Here is an 18,442-nt window from a genome sequence, read left to right on the forward strand (position 1 = left end):
TTGATTGTGTCACAAGAATACTTGACATAATCGAGTAAATATGGGAACCCAGGCAGTGCAATAATTAGTGCTAATAAAAAATGTCAGTTTGCTCTTATTTATTAAAAAAAGTCTTTGATATTAATGTCGTAAGTACACAAAACTATAAAAAAAAATGTGGTCGCTAAAACAGACTTATTGTACATTCTTTTGTCGTTTTAAATGATCAAGTTTATATGAATTTTAATCTGTATTTGTGCGAATGCTATTCCGTCAACATCAAAGACGCCACCGACTTTTACAAGGTCTAAAAAAAAAAAAACAAGATCCACACATACTCGTGTTATTTACCGAGATTAATTTTTATGCATGTAAATTTACACAGTCGCTGTGACGTTGCGTGTAGTTAAGTACTGTCAAATATGTAAAGACCAATTAAGGGTGTAAACTTACTCGCTGGTTAAAACCTGTCAGGTGTCGTATAAATTATGCGATGTTTACATCGGCGAATTACAGGGGCAGTGTGTATATCATGTCACATAAATGTGTTAATTGCAGTCAATTATCGGCAATAACTGTGCTAAATTAGTTATGCCCAGAGGCAAGGATTAAATTTATTGACAAGCGCTGTGTGACAAGTAAAGATATGTACATGTTGTAAGTAAAAATGTTCGGCGATTAAGTTTAAGATTATTTTGCATTAGCTAGGTTACTGAATTTTTTTTAACAAGAAAACGAAAATCCACGAATTTAAGAACCCACGAAAATGCCCTTTTTGATAAAACCACGAAATTTCATGCCCACGAATTTAAGTGAATTCGCAGTACCTCCTCCTGTCTACAGGTTGGGGTCATAATGTTGAACAAGTGAGCAAAGTTTCAAAGCCATTTGTCAATGGGCTTTGAAAATATTTGAGGTATTAAAAAAAACTTTTACGTAAATACTAAGTTGAAAAAGGGACATAATTCTTTTAAAATGCTTGATACAATTACCTTCTCCTGTCTACAGGTTTGGGTCATGATGGTGAATAAGTGTGCAAAGTTTCAAAGCCATATGTCCATGGACTTTGAAAATATTTGAGGTATTACATAAACTTTAACGTAAATTATAAGTTGAACAAGAGCACCGCAAGGCGGAGCATTATATGCCCGAAAGTGATTTTTGTTTTTCCAGTAAAGATGAAGCATTAGTAAGACATTGGAATTAAATAAAGTATTACCTCCTTCAAATAACAATCCTCCTATGAAGTTTGAATATTGTGGTCCAAATGGAACTGAAGTTATGCCCCGGAAACTGTTTTCAGTTTTAAGGTAATAGTGACCTTGACCTTTGACCTTGTGACCCCAAAATCAATTGGGGTCTTCTACCTAATATGGACAATCATCCTATGAAATATGAATATTGTGGGCTGAATGGAACTAAAGTTATGCTCAAGAAACTGTTTTCAATTTTAAAGTAATAGTGACCTTTGACCTTGTGACCCCAAAATCAAGAGGGGTCTTCTGCCCAATATAGACAATCATCCTATGAAGTTTGAACACTGTGGGCCAAATGGAACTGAAGTTTTTATGCTCCACAAACTGTTTTCAGTTTTAAGGTCATAGTGACCTTGACCTTTGACCTTGTGACCCCAAAATCAATAGGGGTATTCTACCCAATATGGACAATCATCCTATGAAGTTTGAACACTGTGGGCCAAATGGGACTTAAGTTATGCTCCGGAAACTGTTTTCAGTTCATAGTGACCTTGACCTTTGACCTTGTGACCCTAAAATCAATAGGGGTATTCTACCCAATATGGACAATCATCCTATGAAGTTTGAACACTGTGGGCCAAATGGGACTTAAGTTATGCTCCACAAACTGTTTTCAGTCTTAAGGTCATAGTGAACTTGACCTTTGACCTTTAGACCCTAAAATCAATAGGGGTATTCTACCCAATATGGACAATCATCCTATGAAGTTTGAACACTGTGGGCCAAATGGGACTTAAGTTATGCTCCACAAACTGTTTTCAGTTTTAAGGTCATAGTGACCTTGACCTTTGACCTTGTGACCCCAAAATCAATAGGGGTCTTCTACCCAATATGAACAATGATCCTATGAAGTTTGAACACTGTGGGCCAAATCGGACTTAAGTTATGCTCCGGAAACTGTTTTCAGTTTTAAGGTCATAGTGACCTTGACCTTTGACCTTGTGACCCCAAAATCAATAGGGGTCTTCTACCCAATATAGACAATCATCCTATGAAGTTTGAATATTGTGGGCCAAATCGAACTTAAGTTATGCTCCGAAACCAAATTGCTAACGGGCTTTCAGGGATATAAAAAGGGGCATAATTCTGTTAAAATGCTTGATACAGTTACCTCCTCCTGTCTACAGGTTGGGGTCATGATGGTGAACATGTGTGCAAACAAGTTTCACAGCCATATGTCAATGGACTTTGAAAATATTTGAGGTATTACAAAAACTTTAACATAAGTGGTTAGCTTAGCTTAGCCGACGCTCGGGTGACTACAATAGCTCTACTTATTCTTATCCAATAGTCAAGCTAAAAATGCATACCTTTACTATGTGCTCAGATTGCTAAAATATAATTGACAGTCTTGTTAAACACTTTAATCAAAAGCACTACCATACCTGCCTTAGTCTCATATATGCCATCAGCATGGAGTAACATGGCTATTGGCATTCCAACATTCTTTGACCTGCCACAAACAACTGCATTCTTACCAAATGTTTCAATGCCTATAATGACATAAACCATAAATGCAATACAATTAAACATATTTTTTTCCTACAAACATCTATTACATAACTAGTATGAATGAAAGCAAAACTTACTTTTTGTAAGCTACATAATAAATAATTCCCAAGACAAAATATTATAACTTTATGATTCTTATTATCATAAGACTTCAAAATGTCATACATACATAATCTAATGTGATTGAAGGCATTATGTGTAATCTATAACACCATCACTTGATGCTTGTGACACATTTTCTATCATGACAACTTTAACTACATTTACTGGGATCCTACATATTACCAGACAAAATATGAAGTTTTTTATCTGTAACTTTTATTCAAAATAATAAAAAAGAATGGAATTTTACCCAAATAACTTTGGGTTCTTAATGCACTTAAACATTATTTTATCAAACATGAAATTAAACATTTGACTGTAGAAATGTGTCTTTAAAGAAGCCAATATAAAAGGAAAAAATCGTGCAAACAACTCAATTCAACGGACATTGTGTTTCAAACATTTTTGAAGTCGTGAATTAAAATTAATCTTTAAATAAATAATCAGCAAGGAAACTACGACTATTGAATGGCAAGGTTAAGATATTTGAAAAACCCAGTATGTCACTAGAAATAGACAAGGCAGCCATGCCTGTTATGAAGAGGCCAATATATGGGGTATAATTGAAATTAACATTATTAACTCAATTAACGTATTGATTCTTTATGATCCTTAAACGTATGAAACATTTTAATATTCAAATGGAATTCTGTTCTTTATCATACAGTTTCCTTTTGGTCATCATGTAGCATGTTACAAAAGCCATAAAATCTATTTTATTTACATTTCATGTAGAGTTTCCTCCCATGGGCGTAACCCGTTTCCATATATGTTTTTTTAATTTACACTTCTTTGTAAAAGACAACAACAAGATACTGTTAAGATTAAATTTAAAATTACTTCTTATCATTGAAATATGTTACGATTGTCTTTTGAGGTAACGCTGGAAAGAATTAAAAGTAAAACCTATCTAAAAAAACCATTAAGGGTCTCTATATTCCGGCCTGTGCAGAACAGATTATTACCCCGCATGACCAGGTCATGAAATAACTAGTAAACAAAAAGGCATGTTAGTAGCTAAAGAATTGAATCAACAATATTTACCTGAGAGTGGTTTTGTTGTTATTTACTTAGAAATAGAAAGTGTGTGTACAATTCAGACTGTATGATTTTTAAATCGAAGCAAAAAATAAAGCACTGTTCAGCAGCAATAGCTTTTGTCCGGTAAACTGATTGTCTGGTAAATATGTAGGATCCCAGTATAGCCATTCCAAGAAACCTCAAAAAAAAAAAAAAAAATTATCATCCCAACAAATATCTTTTTTTTAATCAAACATCACACTGGCCATAGCTTTTGCAGAAGTGGTGGGTGCATCACAGTGGCAGTGGAGTATTTATCACAGAAGCGGTGGATAAAAAATGGCCATTTAGGACTGAATTTTACTTTATGTTTTAATGTTTTACTGTAATATCTAGTGAGACAGGAGCCCACATATGTACTCTTTCCACCAATTACATGCAAATGATGTAATTCATTGCCGAATATGCAAACACTTCTGTACAGTTTGACGAGGGGACGCCACTTTAGCCTAAATTTTGGTTAAAATACATACAAATATGTGCAAAACAAGGCCTAAATACATCAGCATAGCATCGTATGAATGATATTTGCACAAACAACCATATTTTGGAACTTTTGTAAATTGTAATTGCCTTTTTATAAAAACAAGGCAGTCTGAAGGACAGCTAAATCCCCTTCCGCAGTGGACATGAATGTGCACTTCTTGATCTTTAACAGACCAGGACCTTGATGTTGTGCCATGTATACTATAAGCACTAAGTCTCATAATAGTAATTATTTGTGCCCTGTTGTTTAAAATATTCCATATAGTCAAAAAGTTATGGAGAACATTTAACCAATTACCTTGGGAGTAACATACTTGATGTTGGGTTCTGCACATGATTTCTGCAAAGTTATTTAAACTAGAAATGTGTCCATAGGACACTGATGCCCCCACACGCCACTGTTCTGTCAATCTTATGACTCTAGGTCAAATATTTTTTGGACTTCATGTGCCACAAGTTGAAAACTAAAAATCAACAAAGGGCAATAATTCTGTTAAATTTGGTTGCAGCAAAAGTTCCTTCCTTTACTACCATCTACACATTAAAGTTGTTAATCCCTGGAAGTTTAAGCAAAATCTGCCATCCGGTTTAAGAGGAGTTGCATTCACAAAATTTCCACATAGTATAGAGTGAAAAAATCAACAAAGAGCCATAATTCTGTTTAATTTGGTCGCAGCGAAAATTCCTTCCTTTACTACCATCTACACATTAAGGTTGTTAATCCCTGGAAATTTAAGCAAAATCTGCCATCCGGTTTAAGAGGAGTTGCGTTCACAAAATTTCTACATAGTATATAGTGAAAAAATCATCAAAGGGCCATAATTCTGTTAAATTTGGTCGCAGCGAAAATTTCTTCCTTTACTACCATCTACACATTAAAGTTGTTCATCCCTGTAAGTTTAAGCAAAATCTGCCATCCGGTTTAAGAGGAGTTGCATTCACAAAATTTCTACATAGTATATAGTGAAAAAATCAACAAAGGGCCATAATTCTGTTAAATTTGGTCGCAGCGAAAATTCCTTCCTTTACTACCATCTACACATTAAGGTTGTTCATCCCTGTAAGTTTAAGCAAAATCTGCCATCCGGTTTAAGAGGAGTTGCGTTCACAAGATTTCGGGACGGACGGACTGACGGACGGACGGACAAGTGCAACGCTATATGCTCCCACATTGTGGGGGCATAAACATTTTCAAGCAGTTTAAAATTATGGAGCGGACACGAAATGTAGACTTTTTAACTCTTGACCTTAAAGTATGCCCTTGACCTTGGGGGTACCAACCCTATTATTATGCTCTGCACATTGTCTCATAATGGTGATCACTTGTGCCAAGTTATTTCAAAAAAAATTAAGCAGTTTAAAAGGTATGGAGCAGACAAGAAATTAGACTTTTAAACACTTGACCTTTCAGTGTGACCTTGACCTTGGGGATAGCAACCCATTTATTGCACTCTGCACATTGTCTAATAATGGTGATCACTTGTGCCAAGTTATTTTAAAACAAGGGTGCCATAGTCACAAAATACGCCCGTTTACGAAAGCTTTAGATGGAGATGGGGGCATTATGGATAAGTGTTATCTAGCAAGCAAGTTTTTATTCTTGGCACTGTGTTGTTAAATGAACCTTAAAACAAATCAGTAGGGAAGATATGCACAGGATGTGTGACCTTGACCTTGGTCGCAGGACCTGAATTTTATGCACGGCACTCAGCCTCACAATGATGAACATTTGTGCCAAATTATATTGAAATCCCTCTATGCATGTAGAAGTTTTGCTCCAGACAAGCGTTTTTCAATGAGCTCTAACTGTGACCTTCACCTTTGACCTAGAGACTTGGTTCATGTGCAGGGCACTACGTCTCATGGTGGTGAACAATTCTATAAAGTAACATTAAAATTCCTCCATGCATGTAGAAAATATGCTCCGGACAACATCTGGATATTTAATCATCTCCAGTGACCTTGACCTTGCAAATATTAACCTAAATTAAATGTGTCACACCTGTAGTCATGATAGTTACCATTTGTGCTACAATCCATCAATAAATGACAACTAAATGGTCTCTATACACATCTTCAAATTTTTATCTGAACTTTGACCTCTATGTGTAACCTTGACTTTCGTCGCAGGGATCTGAATTTTGCGTGCGACACTCAGCCTCACAATGGTGAACATTTGTGCCAAGTTATATTGAAATCCCCCTATGAATGTAGAAGTTTTGCTCCAGACAAGCGTTTTTCAATGAGCTCTAAGTGTGACCTTGACCTTTGACCTGGAGACCTGGATCATGCATGGAGCAATACATATCATGGTGGTGAACATTTCCCATAAAGTATTATAAAAATTCTTCCATACATGTAGGAGATATGCTCCAGACAAAATCTGGATATTTTCACCATCTTTAGTGACCTTGACCTTGCATATATTGACCTAAAGTACATGTGTCACAGCCGTTGTCATGATAATGACCATTTGTGTTACAATCCCTCAATAAATGATGATTAAATCGTCCTATACACATCTTCATTTTTATCTAAACTTTGACCTCTATGTGTGACCTTGACCTTGGCTGCAGGGACCTGAATTTTGAGCGCGACACCCGCCTCACAATGGTGAACATTTGTGCCAAGTTATATTGAAATCCCTCTATGCATGTGGAAGTTTTGCTCCGGACAAGCGTTTTTCAATGAGCTCTAAGTGTGACCTTGACCTTCGACCTATAGACTTAGTTCATGTGCGTGACATGGCTTCTCATAATGGTGAACATTTCTATGAAATTCATTAAAATCCCTCCATGCGTGTAGGAGATATGCTCCGGACAAAATCTGGATATTTCATCATCTTTAGTGACCTTGACCTTGTATATATTGACCTAAATTATATGTATCACAGCCATAGTCTTGATAATGACCATTTGTGTTACAATCCCTCAATAAATGATGACTAAATGGTCCATATACACATCTTCATATTTTTATCTGAACTTTGACCTCTATGTGTGACCTTGACCTTTGCTGCAAGGACCTGAATCTTGCGCGCGACACTCCGCCTCACAATGGTGAACATTTGTGCCAAGTAATATTGAAATCCCTCTATACATGTGGAAGTTTTGCTCCGGACAAGCATTTTTCAATGAGCTCTAAGTGTGACCTTGACCTTTGACCTAGAGACCTGGTTCATGTGCGCGACACTGCTCCTCATAGTGGTAAACATTTCTATGAAGTTTCATTAAAATCCCTCCATACATGTAGGAGATAATGCTCCGGACAAAATTGGACGCCGCCCGCCCGACCGCCCGCCCGACCGCCAGGGGCGTTCCCATAATACGTCCCGTTTTTCAAACAGGTGTATAAAAATTTAGCGGTTTAAAAGTTATGGACACAAAAGTGTTACAGGCGGACAAACAGACGTCCGCTCCAACATTATGGGCTTAGGGGCTATTTTCTTTGTTATTTTTTTTACTGCTTATGGGCTTTAATTTGAACAATCTTGGTAGACACTTACTAGAAGATGTTTCATGCATAATATCTAAGCTCTAGCTATTTGGGTTTTTTAAAAGAACATTTTTTTTAGTTTTCACTATATAAATATTAAGTAATCAAGGAGAGGATGGAAAACAACACGTCAGGAACACCAGAGTGAGTTTAAGTGAATTTATTTATCTACCGGTTTCGGTCATATAATGACCTTCATCAGGATAATACAGAAATATTTTAAAATTTAGGCCCTGAAGTATACTAAATGTGTAAACTTAAAAGTCACGTGACAATACTATATTTGGTTATGTTCTGGAAATGTGCCAAGAATTTTTTGGAATTTTGCCAATATGTTGTTAATAAATATAAAAAATGAAAATGTTGTTATTATAAGTCCTACTTAGTTTCACGAAAAATACCATAAATGGATCCAATAGAAATTATCTGTTCATTGGTTTGACTAAACTGTCCGAATTCATCTTCGCACAAGGTTTCAGAGCTGTTGTTCTTACTTGGATTTAATGGAGATATAGGTTCTGGTATTTGAAAGTTCATAGTTTCAATGTCCATGTTGATCTTCTGTGTTTTGTTGATGTTCTTAGTTTTTTTGTTCTGTTTCTTGTTGATTAGTTGTGGTGTTCCTCTATTGTTAATGATTCGAAATGTAGGCATCTTTTTTAGTATCCTATATTTGCTTTCAGTTGGTTTGGGTGTTGTTCTTGGTTTATCAATTTTGATATTTTCAAACTTTGTTTCATTGAATCCATGTACGTTTATGGAGTGTCTTTTAAGTGAATCCCGTCTAGCATAGTGCTTATTGCACCAGGAGCAAATGAACTTGGTTATGTATTCAGCATGAGTTTTTTGGTGTTGGTACCATCTGTTTTTATCAGTGTAAACGATATCGCAAGTTTCACATAATTTGGTATATCTGGGTTTAGGCCATTCTTCTTCAGTTATTTTTCGTGCATAATATATTTCTTCCGTTTTTACATAAGATTTAAGCCGCTTGGAGTTCTTGTTTTTAATTTCCTGATCCATACCTCTTCCGTTCTTAATCTAATATTGATGTTTCTTTCAGTTGTTTGTATTATTGTGACGTCGAATTCACGATGTCCGTTTATATTAAAATGGCGCGAAACGGGCTTGACGTTGTTTTTACTTCGGATGTCGGCTAAATGGCCGTAGAATCGATCTCTTAGTGAATTGCCAGTTTGTCCTACATACTGTAATTTGCATTGTTTACATGTTATTAAATAAATTAAGCTTACAGTTTTACATGTATGATGTCCAAAGATTTTAAATGTTTCATTTGTAGCGGTACTGTTAAATTCTATAGTATTAGACATGAATTTACATGTAAGACAATTTTGTCTGCACGGGTAACTGCCATTCGAGAATTTATCGCTAGAAATGTCTGATTTAACTAAGATTCGCCTTATGTTATTTGATCGACGATATACTGCTACAATTTTAGAGCTCCTAATGAAAGTAGTGAAATCATTGTCACTTAATATGTTAAGGTACGAGTTCAAAATTTTTTTGAGCTGGTGGTATGTATGGATTGAAAGTAGTTATAAACGGAAATGATTTTCTTCTCTTGTGGTTCGTTTTTATTAACAGAGAAGAGAATAGATCTATTAAGTTCTGATGCTTTCTTTTATGGCATTTCTTACAAGTTTTGTAAAGGATACCCTCTGGCACGTAGATTGTTGAATAATTGATCAGTGCATGCTTTATAGTATGTATCATTGCTGCATATACGACGTATGCGGACAGCCTGACTGTAGGGAATGCTATTTTTCTGGTGTGTAGGGTGGAACGACGTGTAGTGGAGGTACATATGAGCGTCCGTAGGTTTGGTATACAGAGTTGTTTGAAGATTTCCATTGTCGTCTTTTATTATATGAACATCTAGAAAATTGGCCGATTCTAAGTTAATGTCATAGGTAAATTTAATTGTATCGTGATAACTGTTTAAGGCCTCCATGAAGGAATGCAATTCCCTAAGAGTATGTGGCCAGATTATAAATATGTCGTCTATAAATCTCCACCAGACTGATGGGGTAAGTCTTTGGGTATTAAGAAAATTAGACTCCAATTCAGACATAAAGATAATGGCATAACTGGGTGCACATTTAGTAAAATATATAAATATTAAGAAAATCAATGACCCCAAGATCGAGGCACATTTTGACCCCTGGGCTTTTATTCGAACAAACTTGGTAGACACTCACTAGAAGACGTTTCATGCTTATTTTCTAAGCTCTAGCTATTCGAGTTTTTTAAAAGAAATTTTTTTAAGTTTTTACTATATACATATAAGGAAAATCAATGACACCCTTGGGCGGGGCCAATTTTAACCTAAGGACTTTTATTTGAACAAACTTGGTAAACACTCACTAGAAGATGTTTCATGCCAAATATCTAAGCTCTAGCTCAATTGGTTTATTAACAGAAGATATTTTTAAATTTTTTCTTTCGGTTCCCATGGCAACCAGTTTTGTATGGAATTAAATTCTTTGAACAAATTTTAAAGGTGACTACCAAAGGAACATTCCTATGAAGTTTGGATGAAATTGGCTTACCAGTTTTTGAGATGTCGTTTAAAGTAAAAATTTATTTATTTACAACAGATGGATGACGGACAAAAAGCGATCACAAAAGCTCACCATGTCACTTTGTGACAGGTGACCTAATAATACCGGCCAAAGGAATTTTCAATGGAAGGAAAAGGAAGTGTAACTAGGTCATCTATTTGTATATATAATAATACTGTTTTAAACACCAAATATTAAACAAGTTTCTCTGATGTCACAGTAAGAAAAGGGTTGTACTCAACTGAAGTGTATTATGTCAAGTTAAACCCTCAAAATAGACATAAATGGTATCGACACACTGTACTGCGTTGCAATCAAATCCACTGTCATCCGCATTGTAATCTTTTTTGTCAATTTATTTATAAAAAGGCAATAAAAACTTCCAAAATATGGTTGTTTTGTGCAAATATCATATATACGATGTGATGCTGGTGTATGTAGAGGTTATTTTGCACATATTTGTACGTGTTTTAACCAAAATCAGACTAAAGTGGCATCCCCTCGTCAAACTGTACAGAACTGTTTGCATAATCGGCAATGAAAAACATTGTGTGCATGTAATAAGTTGGAAGAGTACAAATGTGGGCTCCCGTCTTATTAGGTGTTTCAAGTAAAACATTAAAACATAAAAAACAAGAATTTGTAACAGTGTTACCAACGTCCCCCACCTAGGGGAAGTTTTATATGAAGCATAAAATTGTGCTATTTCAAAAGATTGACGTATGGATCTCAGGACTTTCAGTCCAAAATTATGATCAATGCTAGATCTGCAAATGATATGCTAGATATGTAAATATTTGACGTCTACGTGTTTTGTTTGTTTGTTTCATTTTACGCCTTTTCCCAACGGTATTTCAGTCATATAGGCGAGTAGTTTCCTAACCATCTTTCCTGGAGAGTTACACCAGTACTAAACTACCTTCCTCAGAGCTAAACTACCAAAGCATCTCCCGGGGATCAAACCCACGCAAGAGAGGTAACTGGATTAGAAGTCATCGACTCTAACCCCTCGACCATGGAGGCGGTCAGGTATGGACACATGTGTTACATATCATCTTATCATTGTGACTATTTTTGCCAAGTATTTTCAAAATCCCTTGATCTATGAATAAGTTATGGAAGGGACATAAAATATACCAAATAACAGACTCTGTTAACCTTTGACCTCTAAGTGTGACCTTGACCTTGGAGGTAGGGGTGCAGGTATTGTACTTGACATATTGTCTTATTATTGTGACTATTTGTGCCAAGTTATTTCAAAATCCTGAAGAAGTTCTAGATCAGACACAAAATATACACTAAAACAGACTATGTTAACTTTTGACCTCTAAATGTGACCTTGAACTTGGAGGTAGGGATGCTGGTGTTGTGCATGACACATCATCTTATTATAGTGACTATCTATGGCAAGTATTTACCAAATCCTTTGATCTATGAAAAAGTAATGGACCAGACACAAAATATACCCTGTAACAGACTATGTTAATCTTTGACCTCCAAGTGTGACCTTGACCTTGGAGGTAGGTGACTGGTTGTTGCGCATGACACATTGTCTGATTATTGTGAACAATTGTGGCAGGTTTTTACAAAATCCCTTCAAAGATAAGAAAGATATGGAATAGGACACGACATATACCCTCAAATAGACAATGTTGACCTTGAATGAGCAAGTGCGACCTTGACCCTGGAGCTAGGGGTCTGGTTTTGCACATTACACATCGTCTTATTATAACAAACATTTGTGTTATTTTAGATTCCTTTGATAAATGACAAAGTTATGGAAGGGACACGAAAGTGTGACAGACGGACGGACGGAGCCTATTTCTATATCCCTGGGGGACAAAAATTCAGTCATAAACTTACCAACAACAGTAAATGGCCATTTTTTTATCCGCTGCTAATGTGACAAATACTCCACCTGCCACTGTGATGGATAAACCGCTTCTGCGAAGATATGGCCAGTGTAAACTCAATTGAATATAATTACTAGTATATTAACTTTGTACCTGTTCTTCTGAGCATTTCCATCACACCAGCTGGAGTAGCTGGAATAAAAGCCTTCTCATCTACACAGAAGCAACCCACATTTAATGTGTGGAAGCCATCAACATCTTTGTGTGGAGCAACCGAGTTCATAACCTGTATCAAAATACAACAAGAACGTGTGTGTTCAACACAAATGTCCCTCGAGTAGATTCTTGTCAGTAACAATGTTTCAAAAAGGTTTACCCATTCACTAAGTTATGGTCAGAAAAATTGACAAAAAATTGTAAACACAGTTACATAACTTGACAGAGTGATGACATTTTCTTATTGTGAAGCATAATTATAAGTTGGCATATCATTGCTATGCGGTATGTAATATTCAACTTAACAATAAAAATTCATCAAATTTACATGAATGCAAGACCTTGACCTTCACCCCAGTGACACTAAACTCCGTATAAGTCACAAAAATTTTGCGACTTTTTGTGTGCGGAAATATTTGTGAAAATATGATTTCTTGAATTTAATACAGTTTTTCTGATATGATTAATAAAGCAGGTATATGTTAAGAATATGCTGTTATTTGTACTCGTTCTATTCACTTGTAATACCTTTAGGATTTTCATAATTATTTGAAATATACATTGTTAGTTTGATAAAGGACTTTATCACACATTTCTTTGTCATATTTTGAAACATTTCTTGTTATATGAATAACCTATTGTGTTATTAATACATACTTTGTTTCATTAAAACATTTGTGATTTGTTAAATCCAAACTTAGTGAAAAATTAATCTCAGTACTTGAACAGTCAAACTTATTCATGTAAGATGCTGTATGAAAATAATTTTAAATAATACACGAAAGTTTGCCCAAAAAGGAATAAGACAAACATTTGCGAATAATTTCAATTCTCAAAAATTGCAAATATTTTCATGTCGCAAAATTTACCACTTATAAAGTATTAGACATTGGTAACAAAAACAAAAGCTGTATAACAACCAAGCTGTGTTCCTTCCAAATATGAAAAATATCAGTCAAAAAGAAATGTTGATCGACACATATGCACCCCCCTTTCTTGCCCTTGACTCACATTATTTGTAATTTTGGAAGTGTTCAATTATGGAATAAATTCAGGGTTCCCACACTTTTCTTAAAAATGAAAGATACAGAACTTGTCATCACACATTTGAACAACTGTATCATATGACTTTGTACCAGGAATTTTTCTTTTCTTTTTATTTACATGTTCAATAAATGTTTTGAAGTATGGGAGCACTGTAACAGCCCTCTGACACACTTAAGCATTTTCAACCCAACGGTGAGCACAGAAGTGAAGAGGGTAATAACTTTGTTCAGTAATTCTTTCAAAATCTTCTCTCCAAGCAGGAACATCTTGAAATAAAGTGTTAAGTGCCGACAGCTGTCCAGAAAGTCCCCATCCTGTTTCATAGCTTTAAATGCATAATGAACAGAATGTAATCCACAAGAACCTTTGTCAATTTGATATTTACCAGTAAACAGTCAAAGGCAGCCCAGTTTACATTAGGGCCATCCATGGATACTTGTATTAGGTTCTTGAATCCAATGTTACTTTGTATTTTATTCTCAAATGTATTCACTAAATATGTTGTAACAGAGTTACCAACATCCCCCGCCTAAAGGAAGTATACATGAAGCACAAAATTGTGCTACTTCAAGAAATTGAGGGATGGATCTGGACTTTCAGTGCAAAATTTTGATCAATGCTAGATCTTCACATGCCAGTAACAATAAATTCATTAAAGAATTAAAGAACATTTAAGGTATCATCCACCTACCAAATATGAAAGATATCATCAAATAAATGAAATAATTAGGAGACATTAAGATAAATCCAACTTGCCTGAATAGGTTAGCCATACAAGGCCCTATTTTCAAAGTGATAAAAGGGGAATAACTGGAAAAAAATGGATGACACAGTTATATAACTTGTCAATATCATGTACTTTGTATTGATAAGTAAATGTGGTAACTATGAAGCTATTAGTATAGATAGAACTGGCAGTTTTAGGTTAACCAATTATTCATTTTCTTAGTGCTGAAAAGGGCAATAACTTGGTAAAAATGGAAGCCATAGTTATGTAACTTGTCCAGATCATGTGTGTGTTCATAAGTAAATGTGTTAAGTTTGAAGCCATTGGTATAGGTAGTACTTACTGTTTTAGGTTAACCTCATATGGACGGACAGACGGCGAATATGGAATAAAAGGCCATTTTTTTTGTTATTTTCTATTGTTTAATAGAGGGCCAATGGCCCCTTATTTTATTGATACGGAATGAACTCTATTGTTCTCTTTTGTTCCGTTTACAGTTAGATGGCCACCTATCCCTATTTGGTAGTGCGGACGGACAGACGAACAGTTCAATTACTATATGCCCCCGGGGCATAAAAATATGAATTTTTGAGGCTTATGTGCCTTTAAACATATTTAGTTTACCTTACTTTTGATGAAAGCTTTAAGTTTATAGAATTGCTCTCAAGTCCACTTCCTGGAACTACCCAGTACTGGTGTCATATGAAGAAATGTTAGTAGGGCTCAGACCCAGTATATCACTGTGTTTAGAGGCATACACATTAACCAGTAACCCACCCCTTATTTATAATAGATATATTTACCCTTTTCTCTGTGATATGGTCAGGTACAGGTAGTTGAACTAAAACACCATCTATATTATCATCATTGTTGAGTTTTTCAATCACGGTAAGTAACTCTTCTTCTTGTGTGTCAGCTTGTAAATTAATTAGTTCGCTGTTTATACCTGACAACAGAAAAATAAATACACCAGTTATCTCATCACTGTATCTAACAATGCCTATGTATCCAACCCAGAACTGAAAATAAATGAAATTTCCGAAGACAAAAAAAGTAATACATAGATGTTTGAGATAAATACAATTACAACTCTCTCCTTAAACTCACAGGACCTCTCTTCTGATTACCATGCAAGAGAAATGTCATCAAAAACCAGGATTTGTGCTAATATCAACAGAAGTCAAACAATTAATGAGAGGTGAACATTTTCACATTAAATTCATAAACTGATTATATACCAGAGTGTATTATATCACAGTTATGTATGTATTACATATTGCAAACAAAATAAAAGCTGGTACAATGTACTTAGATTGAAAAATCAAATGTATTATTAAGTATATCACTCAATATGTCTATTTGCTTAACTACTACATGACCAAGAATAACAATGTGCATACATACAGATAAATGTGACCTTTACCCCTTTTAAAATTGATACAAGTATGTCCTTTTAAAAATCAAAATTCAGACCTGGTTGTGATTTTCAGTGTACAATCTTGTAGTTAGAAAGAGGAGCTTTACTTCTCTATACATATTGTAATCCCATGACATTTGTATATACATGTTTAATATTATGCATAGGCCCTCTGCTCACTCAATCAGCATTAAGAATTTTCTGAAATTTATTATAGGGATGTATTTTTTTCTTAAGCTAAAATTCCCCATTTCTCTTAATATGATATATTTAAGTTTTTAGTTTGTATATTTCCCGTCTGATTATTAAAGAGGTAAAACAGATTTATTTAGAGGACTACCCAAAAATGCTACAATAATCCCAATTATGAGAAGAAGCACAGGAGAACTGTAATTAAAAGGCAAAATTGATATAAAATGAGCAAATAGGAATACTACTTTCTATATTTGAAGTAAATCTAACCAATACAAACTAGAACTATCACTAAAGGTGATTCATACCCCATCTGCACCTTAACTATTTGAAACAAGAGGGCAATGATGGCCCTAATATCGCTCACCTGAATATTAATTCCCTCCATGAATACTGTAAACTATAAACGAAAGCAGATAAAATCTAAATCTTAAAGTGATATCACAAAGTTGGTATTTATATCTGAAATAGTGCATGTGATAAAACATTACTGGTTGCTATTGCTAAGGGAAAACAACAGTTACATAAGAAGTCACCAGTTGCTACACAAAATAAATGGTTTCCTTGAAAGCCAGTGCCTGCTATGAAATTCAATGCTAGATTGGAAATTTAATGTTTACTATGGAAGTCACTAGTTTCTATGAAAATTTACAGATTTCTATGAAAAGTCAATGGCTGCTATGCAGTCACTAGTTGCTATGAAAACTAAGCTTTAGCTCTTGTAGATTTGAAGAAGAATTTTTTTACTTTGCATTATATATAAAAGGAAAATCTATGTTCCCCGGGACAGGACCAATTTTGTTCCTAAGGGCTATAATTTTTGTATGTTTCATACCAAATATCTTAGCTAAAGCCTCTACAGTATAATAGAAAAAGATTTTTTCTATTTTCACTTTATACAGTAACATAATAGGAAAGTCAATGACCCCTGGAGCGGGCCAATTTTTAGTTTTTTTTAGTAGAGGTCTACTAGATAACGTTTCATGTCAAAAGAACTAAGCTTTAGCTCTTGTAGATTTAGAAAAGAAATTGTTTCAAAAGTTTTTACTATATACAGAGAAGAAAAATCTATGTTCCCCTAGGGCGGGCCAAAGGCTTTAATTTGAATAATTTGTGTAGAAGTCCAACAGATAATGTTTTATATCAAATATCTAAGCTAAAGCCTCTAAGATTTAAATATTGCTATAATTTTACAAAAACATGTTCTGCAAAAGTACCACATAACAGTATTTCTTTTCAGACTGCATTATATACAAAGAAGTTAAAAAGCAATTTCAAAGAGCAGCATTTCCTTATGACTTCATGTATAAGTAACATTTTCTGGTATGTAACAAACATAGGCACATACCTGTGTATTCTGCTGCCTTGAATTTATTCTTAATGTATGTTTTACTAGCTGCATCATCTCCAACAAGTATCACACTGAGCTGTGGTGCACGTTTCCCTGTTGCCATAATCTTAGCCACCTCCTCTTTCACTTCATCTTTTATAGTCTGAGCCATCTGTTTACCATCTATAATCTTAGCAGTCAAACATCTATAATTAGAAAATTTTATCAATTAAAGCATTGAGCTTCTTTCAACTCCTTTGAGAAAAGTTAAAGCTGCATTTTATAAAATCATAAAAACAAAAAGTTAGCTATATTTCACAAATTAAATGGGTTTCATATTGACTTCTATTTTTATTTATGTTATAAGTATTTGCTGGAAAAGTTAAAAATTGTTTAAGTTTGAAATGGAGAAAGTATTAACAAAGGGCAGTAACTGAAAAATTATGAAGCAAAGAGTTATGGGTCTTATTCACTGCACTTCACAAGTATGAGATCTATCTGTCTGTAAAGTTTAAGTCAGTAGTTTTCATCTATTGGAGTTACATTGTGGAAAAGAAAGTGTGAAAAATAACAAGGGGCAGTTACTCAAAAGTTAACATGGTTATTAAGCAGAGAGTTATGGTTATTATGCACTGCACTTCTACTTAATGAGATTTATCTACCAAGAAAGTTTCTTGTTGATATCTCTTGTGGTTTCAGAGTAATGTCCCGGACAAAGTTGAAAGTGTAACAAGAGCTGTCCGTAAGACAGCGCGCTCGACTTTTTTATTGCTTGCCAATAAAAAAAGTTTTTGCAGTAAAAGGCAATACAAGAATCTCTGTATTTTCAAAGTGCATGAACAATGGCCATGAGCATTAAGATATTTAGTGAAGAATTATTTTACTGAATTGTGTGATACCCTTGAACACTGCAGCAAAGTTTGAAATGTTTAAGTCAAAAGAGGGCTGGTAAGAAAGAAAAAAAAACTGAGTTGAGCCTTAAAAAATTTAATAGTATTAAACCCACTTTGAGAGAATAAGGTATTTTTACGTCACTCAGAACACCTTGGTAAATGACATAATAACATAATTTTTCAAGAAATCTATGCCAAGGAAGCAGTATATTTTTGTACAATCAGCATAATATATAGATTTGACTTTGTATGTGAAAGTATTATAGTTACCTTAT

General features: G+C 34.6%; 1 protein-coding gene across 2 annotated transcripts in view; it reads right to left on the reverse strand.

Annotated features, from left to right (window-relative positions):
• LOC132730623 (bifunctional methylenetetrahydrofolate dehydrogenase/cyclohydrolase, mitochondrial-like) overlaps positions 1 to 18,442 on the reverse strand; it is a 47,799-nt gene that overhangs the window by 18,240 nt on the left and 11,117 nt on the right. For both annotated transcript variants that reach the window (XM_060716591.1, XM_060716590.1), the window contains exons 3-6: positions 17,293 to 17,480; positions 15,139 to 15,281; positions 12,499 to 12,631; positions 2,621 to 2,728 (exon numbers count right to left, since the gene is read on the reverse strand). In XM_060716591.1, coding sequence (XP_060572574.1) covers positions 2,621 to 2,728; positions 12,499 to 12,631; positions 15,139 to 15,281; positions 17,293 to 17,480 — 572 coding nt within the window. The remainder of the gene's footprint in view (positions 1 to 2,620; positions 2,729 to 12,498; positions 12,632 to 15,138; positions 15,282 to 17,292; positions 17,481 to 18,442) is intronic.

This window comes from Ruditapes philippinarum, unplaced genomic scaffold (genome assembly GCF_026571515.1).
Source record: "Ruditapes philippinarum isolate M1 unplaced genomic scaffold, ASM2657151v2 ctg668_1_1_1_1, whole genome shotgun sequence".
Classification (NCBI taxonomy): domain Eukaryota; kingdom Metazoa; phylum Mollusca; class Bivalvia; order Venerida; family Veneridae; genus Ruditapes; species Ruditapes philippinarum.